Below are 23585 nucleotides of genomic sequence, written 5' to 3'. Positions count from 1 at the left end.
TCCTGTGAATTAAAAGTTGCTTTTGTTATAGAACACAAAATGGAATTTCTGTCTGTGAAATACCGCAGCATAAGACATCTTGGAAATTATAGTAGCTTGGCCTTGGCAGAAATGGGAGCATTTTAGTAGTTTTTGTTTGTTTGTTTTAAAGGACTGTAGTACTGTATGTTCTAGCTTGGACTTACATGTTTTATAATGATATAAATGAGTACTGCTTTACTCAGCATAAACTTTACAAGGGGAAAAAAGGAATCTCAGGTAGTGTTAGAATAGTGCTGCAGCAAACAGATAAGAGAGCATCCAGCACAATATTTCTAGTCTAGATGTAACCTGACTGGATAAACTTGCTTATTTAAAATAGTCAAAAACATTGTCTCATTGAACAGTTTGGTCCTAAGCAGCACATTAGCTCTGTTTTGGTTATAGTGACTTAGAAACTTTGTGGTATTTCTTTTGACAAAGCCAGGTGCAAATCAAATGTCTCTCAAAAGTTCTTCCAACTTGAGCAGGCATAAAACAAGAAATCACTTCGTTACAGCCTATCTGCTGTCAGCTAAGACAGTGCTCCACTCAGTTCTGTAGTAACTGGTGGGAGTCTGCTAGAATTCACTTCTTCCCACCACTTAAGATGCTGGGAAAAAATGTAGCAGCTCCTGTAAGCTATAGAAAAACAGCCACTTCCATGATCTTTTTTTATCATTTCCTAAGACAAGATTGTGTTAAATCCCTTAATAGCTTGAAGAACTTACGTTGTGTAATCATGTGATGTTTACTTTTATAGCATTGCTCTTGTAACAAAATAGGAGGCATTGCTTTTGGAGCAGCCCTTATACTCTCTTGGCTCATAACATCAGAGGCAGATATTGGTGATATGTCAGTAGAGGTCAGACATTCCTGCCAATATTCTGTTCCATGTTGTTGCCATGTGACAAATGGCAGCAGAGTGGCAATCTGGCAGAATGACATCTAACATGTAAGTGCAGAGGAAGCAGAAGTGTGGAATTGAAATCTTCCATGTGGAGAAGATGGCGCCCATTGACATTCATCAACACTTGGCAAATGTCTATGGAGATCAAACAGTGGATGTGAGCATGGTGAGGAGTGGGGAGGGACCCATCTGTATGTGTAGTCATAAATCTTGTAAACTGATACCTGGTTTAGAAGTGATGATAGTTCTGTCTTTTTCTGCCTTCATGCACTGTGTGGGTGACAAATAATGGTTTCAGTAGCTTGTGAGAAATTCTTTTCAAAAGGAGTACACTGTGCTAGCAGTGGTGACAGTGATGTCAAGACAAGCCACGTTCTGGGAGGCACAGCCATCATACCACAGAATGAAGTGTCTCAATCAGCTCATCTGTACAAATCAGCTAATGATAGTGACAATGTTGAGAAATAGAATTTTGCAGCTGAAAATTTGCTCTACCAGTGCTCCTGTGTATCTGTTGTGGTTTCCATGGAAATAAAAAGGCATTACTTTCAGAGTGACCCCCATAGCAGCTGTGCAGGAGACTTGTCAGGTTAGGCAGCTGAAAAATGCCAGGCCTCAAAGGAAAGACTTGCAAGGCAAGTCAGTGTCTGTAAGAATACTGTGTAGTCAGAAAGGAAGAAAGACTTTTCACTACTTTCAGAGGAAGATTTCACAACTATCCTCCCATTTAATTTGTTCTTTAGCAACCTGCAGATGCAACGATCTTTATCTTTGTGCGTATAGATCAAACTTCAATATCACCAGCTGTCAGCTTTCCTGTTGGGGAGAGGTTTTCATATTCTCACTGAAAATATTTTGCTTGCCTTACTGTAAGCATCAAAATTACTTCAGAGTCCCATAGAAACATCTGCTTCATGTTGTTGCAGATATTGTAGCCTTTAGTGTGTCTGCTCTGTTCCCCAAAATGTCATTCCTATATGGAAAAAAAAATTGACTTTCCTGCTCTCTTGCCTAAAAGAAAACATCCTAAGGAAACAAAAGAAGAATCTAGTTGTAATCAGTCTAGGAATGTGTATGCTTTTTTAAAAAAAAGAATTGAAAATTGCATGTACAGCCCAAAGTGTAAAGTTTTCTCAGTATTCTTTTTAGGAGGATGGGTAGTAAAGTCTTCATGAGCAGGTAGGTATTGATAGTGAGTAGGAGCAATGTCACACAGCCAGTCTGCACTCTCCCCAAGTCATAGAATCAATAACTTTGCCAGAAATACTGCTTTGTAGCTTAGGTGCTGTACTGACTGATAGGCATTGTCATCCCAGCAAAAACTTCTGATCCTTCTTTCCTCATATAAAGTTTGCTGCTTTCTCTGTTCCTTTCCTGTGGTGAAGTATGGAGAAAAGGGAAGAGTGCAAAATTCCTGTGTATTTTTGTGCTAGGGCCTCTGTACACAGCAGCATTATCTATTTCCAGAAATGTGATTTTTTAATAAAGTTTGTGTGCATTTCTGCTGTTGGTTTAACATAGGGGTTTCTTTGAAAATCTGAAAACAAGTGGAGGCTGTATCTGCAGTGTCAGAGTTAAATAGTACTAACTTTATAAAAGTTCATTAAAACTGCTGTTTGTAGAATTCTCAGTGAATGGCAAACCCACATAGAACATGTAGTCTGAAGATATAGTCTGACAAAGAGCTTGGAAACTCCATTCCATCTGATCTCTGATCCCATTCTAAAATCTTGTCAGAATTTTGCTCGCTTTCCTTCTCTTAATGTTCTTTTTTATTCAAGAGAAAGGAAGTCTTAGTTGTATTGTAAATTTGTTTCATCTGTATTCGTACAGTGTTTTGAAAGATTTGGATACGTGACCCATGGGGGGGTGCAGTCTGGCAGGAGGCACAAAGGGCAGGAAGGTTGAGTTTTGTAGTACAGCAGAAGTGAGAGAAAGGCAAGATAAGATGCAAGCCTGCTGCTGAATAGGATGATGAAACTTGTGACAACGGACATGGAAGAGGCTGGGATACTCAATGCTGTCTTCACTTCAGTCTTTACTGGCTGGATCCGTGCTGAGGAATTCCAGGTCCCTGAGGACAGAGGGAAAGACTGAAACAGAGGAGACTTCTTTGTGTAGGATGATCAAGCTAGGAAGCACATGAATAGCTCAGACACAGAAAGGTCTGTGAGGTCTGATGAGAAGTCCCTGTGTACTGAGCAGCCAGGTGCATGTTACTCCATGGTCATTTTTGGTCATGAAAGGGCAAGAGAAGGAATTCACGTAACTACTGGCTGAATGGCCTCACTGCAGTACTTCACAAGGAGGAACAAAATTATTAGGGACAAGAAAGTGACTGGGTGTAGACACGTTGGATTTGCAATAGGGAAATTGAGCCTGACCAACCAGATAGTTTTCTTTACTAAGATAATTGGCTCAGTGGATGAGGAGAGAGCAGTAAATGTTGTTTATCTTGACTTTCGCAAGACTTTTGATGCTGTCTCCTGGAATGACCTCAACAAACTCATGAACTGCAGACTGGATGAGATGGAATATTAAAAAAAATTGTTTAGAAGTTGTACTGAGGGGCAGGGATTACTGGGAAATATTGGTGGTAGGTGGATGGTTGGGCTGGGTGAATTTGGAGGTCTTTGCCAACCTTGGTGATTCTATGGATCCAGCAAGTTTGCAGATACTATAAAAGTAGGAAGAGCAATGGATAGTGCAGATGGGTGTGCTGTTCAGTGGGACCCTGACCAGCTGGACAAAGGGCTGATAATGGGCTCTTGAAGTTCAATACCAGGGAAATTCTTTCTTGGAAGGAATAATGCCATGCACCAGAGTAGTCTGGGGATTAACCACTTGGGAATGTCAGAAAATGCTGTGTGTTACAGTGGAGAACCAAGTTAAACTTGAGCCAGCATTGTTCCCCTGCTGCAAAGCGACTGGCAATGTCCTGGGCAGCTTTGGGCAAAGTGTTTTCAGCAAGTCAGGAGTGGTAGTTCTTCCCCTCTACTCAGCACTCATAAGACACACTTTGGGTACTGGCTCCAGCTCTGGGCTTCCCAGTGCAATTAAGTCATGGTCTTACTGAAGTGCATTCAGTGAAGAGGTGCATCCGTGGCACATGAGAAGGGGTGAGAGCTAAGACTAGCTAGTCATAGAAAAAGTCAAGAAATCTCTGTGTGTGTGTGAGTACCTAGTGGGGGAAGGAAAGGATGGTGGAACCAGACATCTCTTTTGAAAAATGGCTTGTGAAGAGTCTGTGGACACAAATACAAGCAATAAAGGAGCTTCGCTTTAGATACAATAAAGCACTTCTACTGTGAAGGCTGGGTGGTCGTGCACCAGACCAAGTTACATGGAGAGATTTTAAAATCTTCATCCCTGGAGATACTGAAAACCCATCTCTTATGATCGTATGTGATCATAAATCTTGTAAACTGATACCTGGCTTAGAAGTGATGATAGTTTTATCTGTCTTTTACTGCCTTCATACACTGTGTGGGTGACGAATAATGGCTTCAGTAGCTTGTGAGGAATTCTTTTCAAAAGGAGTACAGCAGAGCTTGAGGGAAAGGTATTTCAGTGGAAATGCGTCAAGAGAGGTTTTTGTGGGTTTTTTGCCTTTTTTTTTTTTTCTTCTTCTTACCAGCAGTAAATGATACTGCTTTATTTTAAGGAGGAATGCATTTGCTGTTAACTTATTTTGTCATATGTATGGCTTGACTTAGTTCATGCATTCCAGTTATTTTTACAGACATCATAATAGATCTGAACAGTTTCATGCCATTATTGCATTCTTCTTAGAAAATGATTCTTATTAATTTACTGTGTTTATAATGGAAGATCTAGATCATAAAAGCTGATAGTAATTGATTGATGATCAGTGTTAAAACAAGTAACTAAAATCCACAGAATAAAAGTTTGCTCAGAGAAAACAAACAGAGGATTTTTTTATTTTTTTTTTTAATAAAAAACGCAGGAAAGCATCACATTTTAAAGTACTTCCTTGTAAGTTGCTAAAAAAATAAGTTTTCTGAAGTGATTGGGCATTAATGGGTAGGTATGTCCACACTAAAAGAAGATAGAGCAGCAAAGAGCAGAGTAAATGGAGAGTCTTTCTCAGTAAAAACTATATGTAAGTCATACAGGTACCAGATCAGTAAAATTAAGTAATGTTGACGGAATTCTGTGTTGTCATATTTGAAATGCTATGAAGGACAGTGGCTGAAGAAATATTAATGAAGAAACATTTTGCAGAGTATGATTATATTGCTGTAACTAGGCCTGTGTAAATATGAGTACAAGACAAGTGTTATTTCCCTTTCCTTGTTGTAGGTTAAAGCAGCAACAGGTGAAGAGGTATCAGCAGAGGATCTTGGTGGGGCAGATCTTCATTGCAGGTTTGAAGAAATATTTTCCCAGTGTTTACTTCTTCCATTCTTTAGTACAGTGTTTATATATATATATTTTAATTATTATCATTTAGATTTTAAAACTGTACTTAGATCTTAAAAAATTATGATTTTCTGTTTGGTTTTCAGATAGCGATGAGTTAGAATAGTAATTTTTGAGAGGTTGCTGTGTTTTTGCAGATAATATCACAGTTGCGAATTCCTGGACACGACATCAAAATAGCCTGCCATTTCTTTGAAAAGAGGGTGGTCAGCACTGGCAGAGGCAGCCGAGATGCTCTGTGCCTGGAGGGGCACAGGGCCAGGTTGAGTGAAGTGCTCTGCAGCCTGGTCTGGTGGGTAGCAGCCAGACCATGGCAGAGGGGTGGGCTTCAGAGTCTCCTTCAACCCAAACCATTCAGTGACTATCAAAACAAAGTCTTCTGTGCAATTTCTGGTTCTAAAATGGGAAGATAAGTTAAAAAATAATAATAATAGGTATTACTTACAAGAAACAGTTAATTTTTACTTCAGTTTGTTGAAGTGACTGAATAATCACTTCAAGGGACAGTTCATAGTGGGTTTTTTTTGTAAATATATGATCTAAAATTATTTTCAATTAGAACAACGTTTGCCATTCTTTATATTGTCATTTGGATTTTTGGCTTGTTAGTGTTAATATTTTATGTCTTGTCTGTGAATGTTTGAAAGAAAGGTCAAAAAATAAAAGTTTTATTTGGAATTAAGATGAGATAACATGGAAATGTGATGCAGTATATATATTTTAAATATACAGCCTTGAAAGTTTTAAAATACTTCTTAAAAGTCTTTATATTCTTATTTTTATTCAAATATAGACATTCTGGTGTAACAGATCATTATGCTTTGGATGACAGTCATGCACTTCATCTGGCAAGGAAAACTGTAAGAAGCTTAAATCTCCAAAAGAAAGTAGATGTAAGTGTATAGTGGATTCTTCTAAAAACACTGCATTTTTTTAAAGGAGGAATGCTTTTATTCCCCTAATTCATACAATACATTATTTGTTTCTGCCTTTAGGTGCTTTGGAAATAGAATTTATGGTTCTTAATCTTTAATTTATTTTTGTGATAATTCACTTCCATAATTACATTCCTATTGCATTACTCCCAACAAAATCGCTAGGATTACATGCAGTGCTGAAACACACACTGTAACTGCAACAGCACTTCACAATTGCAGAATTCCAGTTTGTAATGAATTCAGTCTTGTCAGGTGCCTAATTTAATTTTAAAACCACATAGTCATTCCCATGGACTTTAAATTAGATACCTGCTAAAATATCTCTTAGGACACGTATTTTATGTGGTGATTAACAAAAGATACAGAACTGAGAGGATGGAGATATGTCGTGTCATTTTGGTGCCTTAGGCTTTGTAATGTATTGTATTGATTTAAAATTTTGTTTTAGAAAACAGAGCAAATGTCATATAGTGGAGGTACTGTCTGAACCTTAACCTGTGGATGCCCCATCCCTGGAGGCTTTGAAGGCCAGGCTGGATGTGGCTCTGGGCAGCCTGGGCTGCTGGTTGGTGACCTGCACACAGCAGGGGGTTGGGACTGGATGAGCGCTGTGCTCCTTTGCAACACAGGCCATTCTGTGATTCTGTGATGATTCTAAGAAATTTAAGAGAGTGAATTGAAGATAAAATTACAGCAGCTGAAGGAGTACACAGTGTTATATTTAGTGAAGTTGTCGTTTGTGTTTTTTTTCAGAATACTAGCTAATAGGGCATAGTATATACAGCATCTCAAAATCATTGAATCCTTAGAATTGGAAGGGACCTTTAAAGGTCATCTAGTCCAACTCCCCTGCAATGGACAGGGGCACCGCAGCTAGATCAAGTTGCCCAGGGCTTAATCTAGCCTTGCCTCAAAAGTCTCCAGGGACAGGGGCATCAACCACATCACTGGGCAGTCTATTCCTTCCCCTTTGCTTGTTATTTTTGATGTCGTGGAAGGAGTTGTAGTGTGAAGCACATGCAGAGGTATAGTCAGGAGCAGAAACAATGGTCCTCACCTTTGTTTCAGTAAGTGAGAAATCATTATTCTTCTGTTTAGGAAACTTGATTTTTTTGCAAGATGAGGACAAGCCAGAGACATTTTGATGTGGTTGGTCAAGACCAGATTCAAATCAACTGTCAAACTAACTAGTGTTCTTTGCTTTGTTTTTAAATCATAATGTAGACAAATAATGCCTTTAATTGTGTAAAATTTTTTGTTCCATTGCTATAGGTGTCTATAGAACCATCAGAAGAACCTTTATTTCCTGCTGATGAAATATATGGAATAGTTGGTGACCAGCTAAAAAGAAACTTTGATGTCAAAGAAGTAAGAATATAAATGAAATGTCTGCATGCAGTCAGTTTTCTTGAAAATAGAAGGAATATAACATTGTAGTTTGTTTGCAGAAATCTGATATGGAGCATATGATATATGTTTAAATATTACATAATTCTAATCTTTTTCTGGGTATTCTTGGCTGACAGATCCATTGCAATGACAATAATGTGTTCAAAATACAGTGCTTTCTAGTCCTGATTTTGAGAAGGATGAGCAAAGAACAGTACCCTGAAAAGACTGCCAAGAAGCAGTGAACTTCAGCCAAACTTTCTATAGACTTGCAAGTGGTATGATAGCTTTCTTTTTCAACTAGCCTGGAGAAAAATAAAGGTCAGATACTGAAAGTATGAGCACCCCAAACAATTCAGTCCTCTCCCAGATACGTATGGAAACCATTGTACTCTAATGCAGATCTAGTGTAATTATTTTCTGGGATACCTTCAAAGATTGCAGCCTCTGCACCAGTTTCCCTTGAAACTGAAGAAATGAGAAAAAGTTCTGCTTACAAAATTTTACTATTTAATCACAACGTTCTTAATCTTGATGTTCCTTTTTTTTAAATGAACATATAAATAAATCACACTTCAAGGGGTAAATGGACTTAGGCTGCCTTCCACACTCTTACTCTGTCAGCTGCTTGATGATTTTTTTAATGGAAAGCATTGATTTTAAGCTGGGTATTAGTATGTTCTTTCTTTCTAAAAACAAAAGTAGAATTGTGAAGGATTAGGGATTTCATTGTATTTTTCTGTTTTTTTTTTTTTTTCTTAAGGTTATTGCTAGAATTGTAGATGGGAGTAAATTTGATGAATTCAAAGCCTTATATGGAGATACTTTAATCACAGGTATTAAAAGTATAATTATTCTATGTATTCATTGATTTTACAGTTGGATTTGTTTTGTTTGGATTGCTCAATGGAAGTTTTTGTTTTTGGGGTTTTTTTTTCCCACAAAAGAATTTCTGTTTCTGCTGTCAAGAGAAACTGTGTTTATGAGTTACTGTAAAATAAGTGGAAATTTGCATATTTACCTTTCTTCTCCAGGATTTGCAAGAATATTTGGTTATCCAGTAGGAATAATTGGAAACAATGGAGTTCTCTTCTCAGAGTCAGCAAAAAAGGTAAATAAAGAGCTTCTTAGCCATCCGCTAGCAAGGTTTCTGGTGCAGAATTTGTTTGTGAGGAACTTCTTTAAATAATGAAAGCTAACAGGCTGCAGATTTCTCGAGTAAACAATAAATACCCTAATGCAGTAAAAATAATTGACCTTATTTTCTAGAATTTTAGAATAGTCTTCAAATACATGTTTCTCCAATTTAGAAATAAAAATGTGATGTGGGACCATGTCAGAGGCCTTGCATAAGTCCAGATAGACAACACCAGCTGTCCTACCTGTGTCCAGCAGTGTTATCCTTCCATCATAGAAGGCCATCCAGTGGGTTAGGCATGTTTTGCCCTTGTTGAAGGTTCTGATTCTCTCAGATCACCTCCTCGTCTCTCATGTGCTAGGAGCTTCACCTGACAGCCGTGGCTGTTCAGATTGAGCTTTATGTTTTGGAGAATATTTTGAGCACTGCACTAAGTGACATTGTTTTCAGCCGTGTTTGTTTCAACACAGTTATTTCCAAGTTGAAAATAACTTCCACTGTTTCTGTTACTCCCAGTATTTCTGTAATGATTCTGAGGAGCCAGATTTTTCCTACCAGTGGAAAAAATGAATCTTCCTTGGTTTGGGACTTTTGCTGGCATATCAGTAATCTAAGGAGGAAATGGCCACATTTTACTTGTTTCACTTTGTCCTCAGCATTGCTGCTATAAACTTATTTTTTAAGTATGGCAAAAATATGGTGACATATCTTCTTCCCTTGATCATCGCTGTATTTTTTAGATGTTTCTCTGAAAAAGCTAGCTAAAGGTTATACTTCATCATTTTCCTTTTTGTGTGTGTGCGTATTCTTTTTCTTTTAAATCCTGCTGAATGAAGAAATTACAAGTTTCTCCCAGCCACTTCACTGCTATGTTTTTTTCCCTTTTTTCCCTCGATTCTGTAGAATAATTTTCTTTCATGCTGGAGTAGCATTTTCTGACGTGCTGCCCATTTTCCATGTACAGTGTTACGTAACTCAGTGCCATACTGTAAAGCTTTCTTCAACTTAACTACATATTGGCAAAATAAAACAGTTGATCTTTTCCATACTAGTGGTAATGCTTTTTAAGATTATTATTTTTCCTTCACTTTTGGACTGGTGTACTTTTAGCATTTTCTTTTGCTAGAGCTTGAATGTGTGTTTTGTAGTTGACTTTGGATGTAACGGAAGTGGGCCAGTGCTGCATGATGTAGATGCTCCTGGGGTCTTCTGTGGATAAAGTCCATGGAACTTGTTCTGCCACAGACTTCAAAGTGCTGATGGTGATGACTTCACTGATTTGACATTTAAAGGCTTACTGCCTGTTTTTTTTTGCTTGTTTCTTTCCCCCACAGGGTACACATTTCATCCAGTTGTGTTGCCAGAGAAATATTCCCATTGTGTTTTTGCAGAACATTACAGGTAAGCTCAGCATAATTAAATTTCAGAACACTTTAGTCTATGCTGTTAAGTGTTGAGGCTCTAACGTGTAGTCATCATCTTTTATGCTTGTCTGCATGTATAGCCTCTTCTAGATCAGCCTAGTGCTGCTGATGGAGGTCTTGCCGTGTTGGTGATTTGTTTTGGTTGTTTTTCTGAAGAGCTGTATTGTGCATATTGCAAAGTACAGTGTAGTGTGACAATACAAAGTTCATACTGAGTCTTTTTTTTTCATCATGTAACTCATTAGGTTTCATGGTTGGTAGAGAATATGAAGCAGGAGGGATAGCAAAAGATGGTGCAAAGATGGTAACTGCTGTTGCTTGTGCCAGTGTACCTAAAATAACAGTCATTATTGGTGGCTCTTACGGTGCTGGAAACTATGGGATGTGTGGAAGAGCATACAGGTAAGTATTACTTCAGATTACAGCAGAAATAAGTTATAATACTGTGAAAAGGTGCTGTTCTGAGAAGCTGCACTGGAAAACAAAGCACATTCTCAGTGAATGTGGTCATAAGTAAATAACAACCATACAAAACTGTAAAGGTGGATAGACTCAAGATTTACATAAATTTAGATAGCAGAAGATTTTCCAGCATATAAGCATGCTGACGTGCTTTTCTGCCATTACAGTTTGAGGGGGGAGGAAGTTGACAGTCCTAAACAATTTGTAGTTAGTGTGGGCTGGTCCTTTATTGCGCATACATGTGAAGAGAAATAAAAATTTACATCTTCATTCACTTCAACAAGTCTGATTTTTATGAGCAGTCCTTGCAAAACCTGCAATACAATTTTTTTTTTCTTGCTTACTCAACATGACTCATTAAAGTTTTTTGTAATTACTTTTCAAGGTCCCTGATACTACTGAAGTTGTTAGTGATACTTATCCAAGAAAAATTCCTAGGGGATTCTAAGATGAAAAAGAAATTTATAAGGTGCTTGAATGTAGAAATGAGATGAATTTCTGCATTTTGAAACATAGTGCTGCAAGCAGTTAGTATGTTAAATTGGATTCCCTAAAAAACAATGCATTATTAGACTGTTGTGCACAAAACAAATCTGAGTGATAATTCTTCACTGTGTAATTATGCAGTGTGTTGTTTTAATGCTCAACATGTATCTTTTCAGTCCAAGGTTTCTTTATATGTGGCCAAATGCTCGCATATCAGTGATGGGAGGGGAACAGGCTGCAACTGTTCTAGCTACAATAGCTAAGGACCAAAAAGCAAGAGAGGGAAAGCAGGTAAGTCTTTCATCTGTAGTACTGTTATTATCATTTACTTCTTCACGGGGAGGGGAGGGCTCACATTACATACCTGCGAAGTGTGTTGCAGAGATGCCAGATGAGCTGTGGTTCTCCTAATGCCATCTAGTACATTGACAACAGTGAAACATTTGTGAAATGTTGTCCTTTATGTCTTCTAAATGTGAAGACCATTCATGGCATTTCTTGCTTTTGATGAAAAAGATATGATTTTCTTATATCATCATCTTACGGGGATTTTTTTGCATGCAATTAGTTATCTGCCCAAGATTAGCAGCAGGGGACTCCCACTCCCCTACACCCACTTGGGAGTATGAGGAACAAGTGAGAATACAGCATCTTTCCATTTACTTCTGAAGTAGGCAGTTCTGTAGAAATCTGATCTTCACATCACTCACTGACTGAGAATAACGAAACTTAAAATAGAAGAAGCACAGGGAGGTTTGAAAAAGACTTTGACTTAATTATAGCTAATAATTATTGGTATTTAGTTCAGTAACATTTTTCTAGTTTCTCCATATAATCTTTTCTGCTGTGATTTTTAGATTACCTGGCTTGTTTACATTATTACGAGTGTACATTAGTGTACATTAGTTGGTTCCATAAAATTGATTTTACTGCAGTGTTGTAGAAGTGCTTTTCTTACCAAGAGCAGTTACTGAGAATAATGAAGCAGTTACGTATATTTCATCTCTGGAGCTCTTTATTCTACTCTTTATTTTGTCTTTCTGTGGATAAAACACACTCATCCTTCTCTCTGTCTCAACTTTTCTTGTTAACTTGCTAAGATTGATCAGATGACATACAGGAAAGATTGTAGTCATGGGGAGACTTGGAAGTATTGTGAATTATTGTGTGGTCACCTGTCTGGATTATAGAGAAACACAGCACTAGAATAGCTCAAGTTTTCTTTATTGAAAGTCTTGCCAAAGGCAAGTCAGAACAAGTTTTATTCAATAAAATAGCTTCAATAATTTTTCTGATGCTAATCCCCAGTTACTTTTACACTCATTGAACTGTCTTGATCTGACTTTATCAGCTAATAAATGTGATAAATAAATGTGGTGAAACAACTTTCTTTCTGCCTATCTATTTACTTTCTTCTTCCCATTCATCCCCAACCAAGTAATTCCACAACCAAGTATGCCAAATCTGTAACTGTAAGCAAAAAGGTGGAAGATTTTTGGATCAGTTATTTCAGCAATTTCTTCTAGTTTGATGCTGCATATAAAGCTCTGCTGCCATTGTGGAAGAGAGTATTTAAGAATGTCTTTTCTGTGCTTGTTGGTTTGCCTCTTTTGTTACAGTTATCTAAGGCAGATGAAGAAGCCTTGAAGGAACCAATCATTAGGAGGTTTGAAGAGGAAGGAAACCCTTATTATTCCAGTGCACGGTAACAAGAAAATGGCTTTTCCAAAATCTGATTATAATCACAGGACATAATAATAACTTTAAATTTTAGTGTTGAAGGACAGGTAAACAGAGCACTCTGGAACAAAAGTTTAGTTTGATGTGCAGGAGTGTGACACAACAAGCATCATATAAATATTTTGTTTCATCTCTGAGACTTTGCACTGCAGTCCATTTCAGAAGAAGGCAAGCACTTGCAGGAATTACTACATTGGTTCTGTAATTATATGATAAGGAGATATTCTGTAACCAATCTTCTGAAACATATAATTCTGTGTATTTTGTACTGGATAAATTTTATCTCATTCTCTCCACTTCACCTTTTAAAATCCATTGAAGTGTACTGAAGGACTCTGTGTGCGTCAGGAGAAAGTGGGGTTTGCATGTAGAAGTCAGTGAATACCTGAAGCAATGTGCAGATCTTGGGTCATGTAGGTGTGCACTGGGGGATAGGAGTTCAGGTTAGGGCATTAGCCCACGGGTGCATGTTTGCTAAGAAGTTTGTTGTGGTAGTCCTTTGTAGCATTTGGTGCTCTGTTTTCTGAAATACTGTCAATGCACTGGAGTTAGGCTGGTGAGACAGAGTGGCATCTTGGAGTGTTATTGTCTGTGGAAAATAGGTTGGAGGCTTTTTTGGCCTCGGGGTGTTACTCTGTGCTAGTTTCACACTGTCTACAATAACCATTCTGCTTATTTTTTGGTTGTGGTATATTCACAAGCCAATTCTTCATAAGGTTTCAGCTGTTTCTGGTGCTGTGATGGGCTGTGTATTCTCAGTAAGGTAGGGTGGCATTTGCTGTGTAATTGAGGCAGCTTTCAGTAGTTGAGGTGTATAGCTTGTGAGTGGTTCAGGGAGAGGTTTTGTCTTCTCTGTGATCTCTGCTTCTGGCTGAGGTCTGCGTGGTAGTGTTGCAGAAAGTCTTCATGAATATTTTCTTGTAAGTGCAACCTCCCACTGGCACTTGGGAGTTTCTTGGGGTTTTTGCATATAGTCAATTCGGATAGTTTTGTGAAGTCCTGATTTTTTATTGACATGAACTTCTTAGTGACATACTGTTTTTTTGTTTTTTTGTTTTTTCCCAATCTTTTTAATGGTTTTAATTATTAATTTTTTTAGGATTTCCCACAAATTTAGATGATGTCAGTTGTGCTATCTGTGTTAGTACTGTGTAACAATTAAGCCTGGTACCTCTGCCACAAAACCTTGTGTTGCTCCCTGGGGAAAAGAAGGAAAAATGGAAGCACGTATTGTCATCATTTATAATTAGATTTAAGGAAAAGAATTTTCCACTGAAATAATAACATTTAAAAAAATGAGTCAATCTGTCTGTATTTAAAATGAATCCCTATCATGAAGGAGGAAATGAAAGATCTCAGTTTTGTTATATTTTCTCTTTTTAATATGTTCACTGAAGACACAGTCATAGTCTCTCTGTACTCATGATTGAGAATAATTGGATTCATTTAGCATCCAATATATTCAGTATAGTGATGAAACAAAACCTTGTCCCCTCCCAAAAAATTACAGAGCATTACAGTGACTTGCAGCAATAAACTCACTTGTAGGAAAAGGGTTAGGATTTTTAAAACGCAATAATGTAGGTATGAAACTTGAGTATTTAATACCAACTTCCAGCTCTCCATGCACCAGTTTTGCCAGTTTGTTCCCATGCCTCTGGCCATCCTGTAAAGCTAGGCTGCAAATCCATAAGCACCTCCTTCTGTAACCTAACCTTCGCTAGGTGTTAGAAAATACTCTTAGCAGCAGGAGGCACGTTCTTCACTTAGAGCAGGGCTGTCATATACTGCTGCCTGTAGTTTGGGAGGGCAGTGTATGTGCACTTGCTGAAAGCTGACTGAGAACTAGCTTTGATCTGGACTGCATCTTGTCGAGGTCTCATGATGCTCATGCTGTACTCAGGATAATAAACCCAACTGAGCTGGCAAGTCAAATGTTAGAGCTGACATTCCTCTGAGACTGATCTGTCTAAAAGCAAGTAAAGTGAAATGCCTCTTCTCACTGAGCACTTGTGAGAGTGGTGAGTGATTGACCAGTCCAGGTTGGTTTCTCTCTGTCCGTGTAGGTGTAGTTGGCATTGCCTTGGAGCTTTTAATTGCTCTGTGCTGTCTGGTAGAGATAACTGGATCTATTGGTCTATTCTTGGGCTTTCTGCCACCATTTCTTGACTTCCTGTGAGTGCTACTTTGTGTGTGCCTTTTTCTTTCATTTGTTGCTTCCAAATAAAGATTTCAGACCATTCACTCATATTTTTTTTTAAACTGTGGAGTAGACTTCACAACTAGAAACAAAGATTCAAGGTAAGATTACATTCCCACTGGCGAATAGCATACACAAGGAGGGGATTTTGTATCAAGGTGCCAACCTGTTGTTAGCCCATGTGAGTAGTGCTAATTGAGCAAGCATTTGTTGTAGATCAGGAAGAGTCCCTTTGCTCTAAAGGGATTCCAAGCTTGGTTTAAAAACAAACAAACAAACAAACAGAAAAACCCACAACAGTGAACTGTGAGCCATGTGTCATTGTATCTGTTTGAAACTGGATCTAGACAGCCATTGTTTTGTCAGAAACTAACTAGGTTTTAGCTCAGAGAAGAGAAGGCTCCTGGGGGACCTCATGGTGTCCTTCCAGTACTTGAAGGGAGCGTATAAACAGGATGGGAAATGGCTGTTTGTGAGGGTGGATGGTGACAGGACAAGGGGAATGGTTTTAAACTGAGACAGGGGAGGTTTAGGTTGGATATGAGGAGGAAGTTTTTGAGCCAGAGGGTGGTGAGGCACTGGCACAGGTTGCCCAAGGAGGCTGTGGATGCCCCATCCCTGCAGGCATTCAAGGCCAGGCTGGATGTGGCTCTGGGCAGCCTGGGCTGCTGGTTGGCGACCTGCACACAGCAGGGGGTTGGAACTGAATGAGCACTGTGCTCCTGTGCAACACAGGCCATGCTGTCATTCTGTCACTCTATGATTTTGTGACTAACTAAATCTCTCCATCAAAAACACAAAAGTTTGTTGGAGAAATCTCCATTTCATTATAGAGAGGAAAGGAAGATAAATGGAAATAAAGCCTGCTTTCTTCTACTGCTTGGATGCAGACGGTCTGGAAGCTTGCTCATACTGTCCTCCTGCTAATTTATGGGGACTTTATCTCACCTCTGATGTCTACTGAAATTGATGTAGCCTTTCCAGTTGACTTCATTAGGCTTTGACTCAAGCTTTGAGCTGTAATAATAAGAGGAAAGAAAAATGCCTTAATGATCTTAAAATACAGGCAAATTTCCTTGTTTACTCTTATAAATATCAAATTGTTTCATGTACAGAATGTCAATTTTATTCCCCATAGTTGTATGTTTAATCAAACTTTAATCAATTATTTGATTAGAATCTTTCATACTGAGCAGTCTTAATTAACAAACGTCATTAGGCAGCACCATTTTTAATGAGCTGTATTAATCTACTTACGGGTTTCTAAAAGGGGTTCCAGCAATTTGCACCATAACAAATTACGTGAGCTTTTCACTTTTAGGGGCTGTTCATTTCTTTTACTCATAGTGTTTCTATTATGAATGTTTTATGAGTGTAGATGTGACTCATGTTCTAGCAGTGGGATTTTAATAGGTTGTTCAATTATTAATGTTTCATCCCAGTAGAGAATGTAGTTTTGTTTAACAAAGAGAAGCAGAAGCCAGGGGTAACCATCTGAAAGTGGCTTGACTTGTATGCAGCCCAGAACCTGTGTGTTTGTGGATATAAGTTAATTGTGTTGCTATGAAAAACAAATCTTCCATTTTAAAATGTGCCTCATGTTTGGGTGTGTTTATTACAGCAGTAGTTACTAGGAAGTTGCAGCATGGGAGTATGCCGCATGAAGTGGGTGATCCTTTTTCATTCAGTTCATCTCTGCCCTCCCCAGCCCTCAGCACATTTGTTAAACACTCCTAAGGAAGTATGAATTACTTCATTTAGTTTCAGTCTTCTTCATAAATAAAAAGCTCACTGCAAGTGTTCATTAAAACACTTCAGCAATGCTCCTGTGCTCTGTTGAGGGTGGGAGGCTCTTTTGTCTGGCAAAATACTGCAAAGATGGAAAGCTGTCAGTAGTGTCTGCTGGTGCCTTGAGATTGTCAGCATGTACTTAGAGACGTCTTCTTGTTCTGTTTCTCTTGAGAGTAGGCTCTTAGTTTTGAGAGAGATGTCCACATTATAATGTTTTGTTTTTAATCGGATTTTTTTCAATTAATACTCAAAGAACAGGTAATTTGCAACTGGAAAATTCAGTTAGAAAGGGATGATGATGCTTTCTATTATGAAAAGACAGTGTTAGCTTCCTTTTCATGACCCTTTCCTGTAGTTTTAAAATAACGATAGTAGAGCACTTCTTCCAAAGACAGAGAATAAAACAGTAGACATGACAGCATTGCAGTAAGTTCAGGAAAGATGGAAAATAAGTCTCATTTCCTCATATCAGGAAAAGATAGGATAAAGGAGGAGCATCACTGTCTCAACTGAAGTACTGTAACTGTTTTTGCAAATCCTGGTTAAAATACTTGTATTTATAAGGAAGGCTTGAGATGCAATGACCAGCGTGGCTTCTTGTTTAAATGTCTTGCTGAGGAGGTAGTAGATGCGCAGTGTTACAGTTTTGTGGCCTGCTGGGAGTTTTGGCATGGCTTTTATTTTGGGTAGGATGTAGCTGTGGAGAAGTGATGCAGCAAGAACTTTAATTTTTGGATAATGCCAAGAGATTGTTTCCTAGAGTTTGTGAATTTGGAAATCTGATGTTGGCCTGAGGATTTTGACACAGCATGCATTCATAGTTTAATTGTCTTTGGGGCTGTGAAAAGGAGGATATTAGATATTAGGATTACTCTTGTTTAGAAATGGACTTGAGAAGAATAAATAGGGCAGATGCTGGAGGTACTTAAAATTAAGCAGTCTCTTAATGATGGAGGTATGAATGCATTAAGCAAGCTTAATGGCAGCTGGATTAAGATGAATAATGTACATAATGATGTGACATTGTCCTTAAAATACTGGCATCTTTAATAGAGGAAGGTAATTTCTTGAGAAAAGGTCATTTTCCACGCTACCCTAAGCTTCTGCTTTCTTCTAGCTGACAGATATTGCACAAAATACTACACACCAGTCTACTCCATTCATAGTGAGGTGAATTAACGCCATGGCTTCTTGTATAATTTGGCTCTACTTGCTGCTTACTGTAGCTGTTTCATTTTGTGTGCTTCGAAATATGCCTGCTACGTATGTTGATTTCTTTTAATTATTGTTGTTTGTCTTTTTCCTAGGCTGTGGGATGATGGCATTATTGATCCAGCTGATACTAGACTGGTTTTGGGCCTCAGTCTCAGCGCAGCACTAAATGCACCTACGAAGAAGACAGAATTTGGGGTTTTCAGGATGTAATCTGAATGTATGCTAGTCAGAATTACCTCTGTATATTTTAACGTGGACTGAAGAGTGAAGTTACTTACAACATTTAAGTGTTTTAAACTGGTTTAAGAAACGAAGGCTTACACAATGCTATTCTTGGTGGAAGTCTTAATTATATATTTTCACTGAGTGCTCATCATACAGGCCTTTGATGTCTTGATACTGATCTGAGACCAGTCAGCTGTAGTGCTTGTGCAGCTCTGCATTGCTCAGTTCATGAGTAAAGTGCAACTTCTGGCATTAAGTTAAAATGTCTGATGAGAAATCATTCATCCCTTACACTAATAAATCTGCAAAATATGCTGCATATTTGCTGCGTATCCGCTCCTTCATTTTGTTTAATTTCTTCTTTCTCTGTCTCCTACAAATGCAAAATGTTCTTGCAGTCAAACAACCAAAAGTAGAATCCGCATTTTCCAGTGAAAAAATTTTTGCAAAAGAGAAGTGCAGAAGCAGCAGCCAGGGAGTTCAGCACAGCATGAAATTATGGATTTCATGCAGCTGTTGACATTTTGCCCTTTCTCTGGCTTTCATCCAGAAAACATTCCTCTCTGTATGAAGTCAAAACAAGGAGACAATCTGATGGATGTGTAAGTTTTTTTTGTAAGAACTGGAGAGAGGATGCTACATCTGTGTGAGCTGCAGGTTGCTGAAAACACGCCTGAAGATGAGGGTTGGCTGCTGAGATATTTCAGCATCTTAATACAGTGATGTGATCCTCCAGGCAAATTCCAGTTTCAGGAGACGCAGCAGGCCCTCCAAATGGGTCAATACTTGACCCAGACAGAGCACTTGCCTGAATCCCAGTGACTTTGGGGTTAAGATGCTGGAGTGCTTTATTAAATCTTGTTATTTATTTAGTGTACTTTATTGCAGTGTAATAATTCTGGAGAATTTGATGCCTGCTGTTTCTTGTGTTCCTTTTAGAAATGCTGTACCTTGCAGAAACTAAATGCTTGACATCAATTGTGCCTAGAATAAAGAGGCAAATACTGTGCTAACTGGGTCTCAAAAGGTAGCTTTATCTATCTTGGTCTAGATAACAATTAACTGCTAAATGGCGGAAATACTTTTGATTGACTGTCAAATACCAAAATAGTTTAAAAGTGCACAGATGGAAGTCAAAGAATCACAGAATTGTAGGGGAAATGATCTGGTCCAGCCACCTGCAAAAGCAGGCTCTCTGAGGTAGGTCACACAGGAACACATCCTGACGGGTCTCCAATCAGAGAAGATGTCTGCACAACCCCTCTGGGCAGCCAGCCATTTCCAGTGCTTTGTGTCAAAGCAAAGAAGTTCTTCCTCATGTTTGTATGGAACTTGCTATTTTCTGGTTCTTGCCTATTTTGCCCCTTTTTCTATTGCAGTACATCACTGAAAAGAGTCTGTCCCCATCCATTTGAGTCCTGCACTGTAGGTACTTAGAAATATTTATGAGATCCCCTCTCAATCTTCTCCAGGCTGAAGAGTCACAGGTCTCTCAGCCTTTCCTTGCGTGGGAGTTACTCCAGTCCCCTAACCATCTTTGTGGACCCCGGCTGAACTCTCTAAAAGCTGCCTTTTTTGAACTGAGGGACCCAGAACTGGACGCAATATTCCATATGAGGATGTGGCCTCACCAGAGCAAAGGAGAGGGAGAGGATCACCTCCTCCAAATCGCTGCTCATGCTGCTCATGCTGTTTACAATGCCCCCCGGGTCACCTTTGCCCTTCCTGGTGACAAGGGCACACTGCTGGTCGGTCCGCCGTCCACCAGGACGACTTGTCCTTCTCCTCAAAGCTCCTTTCCAGCAGGTCAACATGGAACATGTACTGGTGCACACTGTTACTCCTCCTTGGGTGCAGGACCCTACACTTGGTCTTGTTGAAGCTCATCAGGTTCCTCTCTGCCCAACACACCAGTGATGTTTAGTGCTTGCCTGTGGGATGAAGAATGCTGCTAAGGAATAATCGTCCTAGATAGAAAACTAGCTGTACTCTTTCTAGACTTGACCAAGAAGTCCCCTTGGAGCCAGGAGGGGAGAGGCAGGTCGACTGCCTAATGCCTGTCTCAGTGTGTTTCTGGCACAATCCAAAAGTGAAGATGAAAGCGTGAGCAAAGCCCAATATACACTGAGCTACAGGGTATGCCTGTACACTAAGAGACAAGTTTCCCATCCCTGATTTGATTGCAAATCAATTTATCCAAAACTCAGGGTGTTTGGCACTGCTAAAAGGATTACTTCTGTAGGTCTGCACAAATGCATCCTCACTGTCATGCTGACATGCATGTTCTTGACGTTAATTATGCAGCAGACTGTGAGAGTGCAGAATACTGCAGTGAAATGGCAATAGCTGTGTTTTGGTAGATGAGTCTCATTCTCATCGTACCGTGAGAGTTTGTAAAAGTTGTGTTGGGCATTGCCCCAGGATATCTGTATCCTGAAAACACGGTGTCACGGGTGCTGAGTCTTTGAAATATCTTTTTAAATGTCCAGTTTTCAAAAATGTATATGAGGGAGAAGGAAGGACTCAGACTGTGAAGCAATTGTTACTAACAGCTCCCAGTGAAAAAGTAACACGTCATTTCCTTCAGCAGTAGTGGAGTCAGCAGCTCAGGCATCCGTTTTCTGTCTGCTTTAAACTGTGGGGTCATCTTTTCCAGCCTGTTACACTCAAGGCCCCAAAAGTTGACTGATTTTTTCTTAGCTTTGAGTGGTAATTTAGGAATAATATTTTTGACTCAGAATATCCTGTGTTGGAAAAGACCCACGAGGATCATCGAGTCCCAACTCCTGGCTCCAAACAGGACCACCTAACATCCAAACCCTGTGCCTGAGAGCAGTGTCCAAACTCTCCTTGAATTCTTGAGCTTGGGGCCATGACCACCACCCTGGGCAGCCTGTTCCATGCTCACGACCCTCTGGTGAAGCACAGCCTGACCTTCCTCTGGTGTAGTTCCATGCTTTCCCTCAGGTTCCATTGCTGACCCCAGAGAGCAGAGCTCAGCACTGCCCTCCCTGTGAGAGCTGCAGCTGCCACGAGGGCTCCCCTCAACTCCTCTGCTCCGGGCTGAACAGACCCAGGGACCTCAGCTGCTCACTGTGTGTCTTGCTTTTGTTTTGATATCATTTTTTAAGTGAAGCAAGTAATTTTCCAAGTTGGAGACAGTAACTGATAATCCTTAGATGCACATAATGGAATTAGATGTGTTCAGGAGGAACTTCTGGCAGTGCCAATCACTCGTTATGACGAAAAGAACAGTTATTACATTTATCAATATTTGTCCCTCTAAATATGTGTACAAGCCAAGTCAGAACATGTTTCTGCATAAATAAGTTACGTCTGCATTAGTAATACCTATCTTTGGAAACCTGTTAAACAAATGGAATTCATCATCGTGGGCTTGTTAGCATGCTCCTGTTAGGGGGAGATGCACAGAGAGGCACCATCACTGAACACAAATGACGCAAGGAATCACTAGCAATTAACTATGCCCATTGCGTAGGAAACCACTTATTGAAAAAAGTTTTTACAGCATAATACGTGGTGCCTCACAGGAGAGCACTGGCCATGTGATGCATGTTATGTATAATGGCACTCTAAAGGCAGAGATTGGCACTTGTCCCTCAGGAGATCCGGTTTCCCATGCCTTCACCATAGTTGATGATGTTGGTAGGCGTATGATGCCTGGGCAGTATTTTATTTTACTAATTCTCACTTCCCACTGCCATAAGATCTCTTGTGGCTATTTACCGGATGCAGTTGTTAAACACCATTAATAAAACATAGCTGTCACTTGGGAAGCAAAAGATTCCTAACAGCAAAGACTCTTTAAGAAACATGGACAACTGTCTCCAGCTTCCTGTTACTTCTTTTGGCTCCGAGTCACTTCTTCACAGCAGTGAGCTCACAGCGACTCACAACTGCTAATCTGTTTACCTATTGGAAAGGAGGATACTGAAGAGGAACAAAAGAAATGGATGCACAACTTGAAGCACACAAGCTGTGGCAGACCAGGACCTCAAGCTGGGTGCTCTGTGCTTCTGCATCCTCTCTTCTGGTCTCTCCTCAAGGATTGCCCTTCTGGGCTGTACACATCCCTCCTGCATCTGAGCAAGACCAAGAGATTAGTTCCAGCACTGTTTGATAGCTCAAGAGACATATTTATCAGAAGCCAGTGTTTGTGTATGCTGAGTTTAGAATCAGTTTTTCTGTGACATCAGGTGCTGTTTTTTCAAACACCAGAGTAGAAGGAAGTGGAAAGCTCAGAATGAGGTGTGCTAAGCTGCTCCCTGTTGCAGGCAGCCCAGGGTGAGACTGTGAACTAAGGATGGGTCATAAGAACACTTTCCTCTACCCACTGCCATTTACACAAATCATTTCCCTTTCTGTCTCATGGCATCTAAGAATGTGCCAGGAACCTCTGGAAGCTACAACATGAAAACCAACCAAAATCACTGGCGGTCTGCATAGCAAACAAAGACAGATGGTCTGGTGGAAGAGCACCATGAGGCGTGCATGCTGGTCGCCAGGACTGCAATGAGAAGAGACTGGAGCACAGCCTATATCTTTGCCTGCATAAACTGAGAGTTCAGTATAATTTCTGAGAAGAACTGGATGCCCGTTCCCATTTCTCTTTCCCACTACTCTTTCACCTGTTGTGGGGTTGGTTTAATGTGAAATTTGTAGCCTCAGTGTTGTGTTGGTGTTTATGTATCTGCTGTTCTTGTGAGAACCGATCTCATACTCAGGTGGTACTTTCTGTTCCTGCTGCTCATCAAGACGAGTTTGTATTTTCAGCTGAAACAGATGTTGTCTTCCAGGAAATGTCTCTGCACTCTATTAAATTTGGCAGAACTCTAATTTGTCTTAGATTTCTTTGCTGTTCCAGATTTCAGATAAGAAATCCCTCGATTCAGAAAAACAAACAGTGGTATATCCCCTTCCCTTCCCTTCCCTTCCCTTCCCTTCCCTTCCCTTCCCTTCCCTTCCCTTCCCTTCCCTTCCCTTCCCTTCCCTTCCCTTCCCTTCCCTTCCCTTCCCTTCCCTTCCCTTCCCTTCCCTTCCCTTCCCTTCCCTTCCCTTCCCTTCCCTTCCCTTCCCTTCCCTTCCCTTCCCTTCCCTTCCCTTCCCTTCCCTTCCCTTCCCTTCCCTTCCCTTCCCTTCCCTTCCCTTCCCTTCCCTTCCCTTCCCTTCCCTTCCCTTCCCTTCC

The 23585-nt window shown here is 39.8% G+C and overlaps 1 protein-coding gene across 1 annotated transcript in view; it reads left to right on the top strand.

Annotated features, from left to right (window-relative positions):
- The window catches only part of MCCC2 (methylcrotonyl-CoA carboxylase subunit 2), a gene marked incomplete at its 5' end in the record, with an annotated part of 33885 nt that extends 15484 nt beyond the window's left edge, over window positions 1–18401 (top strand). The window contains 10 exons of the mRNA XM_079548074.1: window positions 5252–5316; window positions 6165–6264; window positions 7582–7677; window positions 8462–8534; window positions 8733–8809; window positions 10171–10237; window positions 10506–10662; window positions 11385–11499; window positions 12828–12913; window positions 18247–18401. Of these exons, the coding sequence (XP_079404200.1) occupies window positions 5252–5316; window positions 6165–6264; window positions 7582–7677; window positions 8462–8534; window positions 8733–8809; window positions 10171–10237; window positions 10506–10662; window positions 11385–11499; window positions 12828–12913; window positions 18247–18364 (954 nt within the window). The 3' untranslated portion in view covers window positions 18365–18401. The remainder of the gene's footprint in view (window positions 1–5251; window positions 5317–6164; window positions 6265–7581; window positions 7678–8461; window positions 8535–8732; window positions 8810–10170; window positions 10238–10505; window positions 10663–11384; window positions 11500–12827; window positions 12914–18246) is intronic.
- Between the last annotated feature and the right edge of the window lie 5184 nt (window positions 18402–23585).

The sequence above is a fragment of the Tetrao urogallus genome (genome assembly GCF_951394365.1).
Source record: "Tetrao urogallus genome assembly, chromosome: Z".
Taxonomy (NCBI): Eukaryota; Metazoa; Chordata; class Aves; order Galliformes; family Phasianidae; genus Tetrao; species Tetrao urogallus.
The sequence above is the reverse complement of the archived record's forward strand: the minus strand, read 5'-3'. Positions and strand labels throughout refer to the sequence as shown.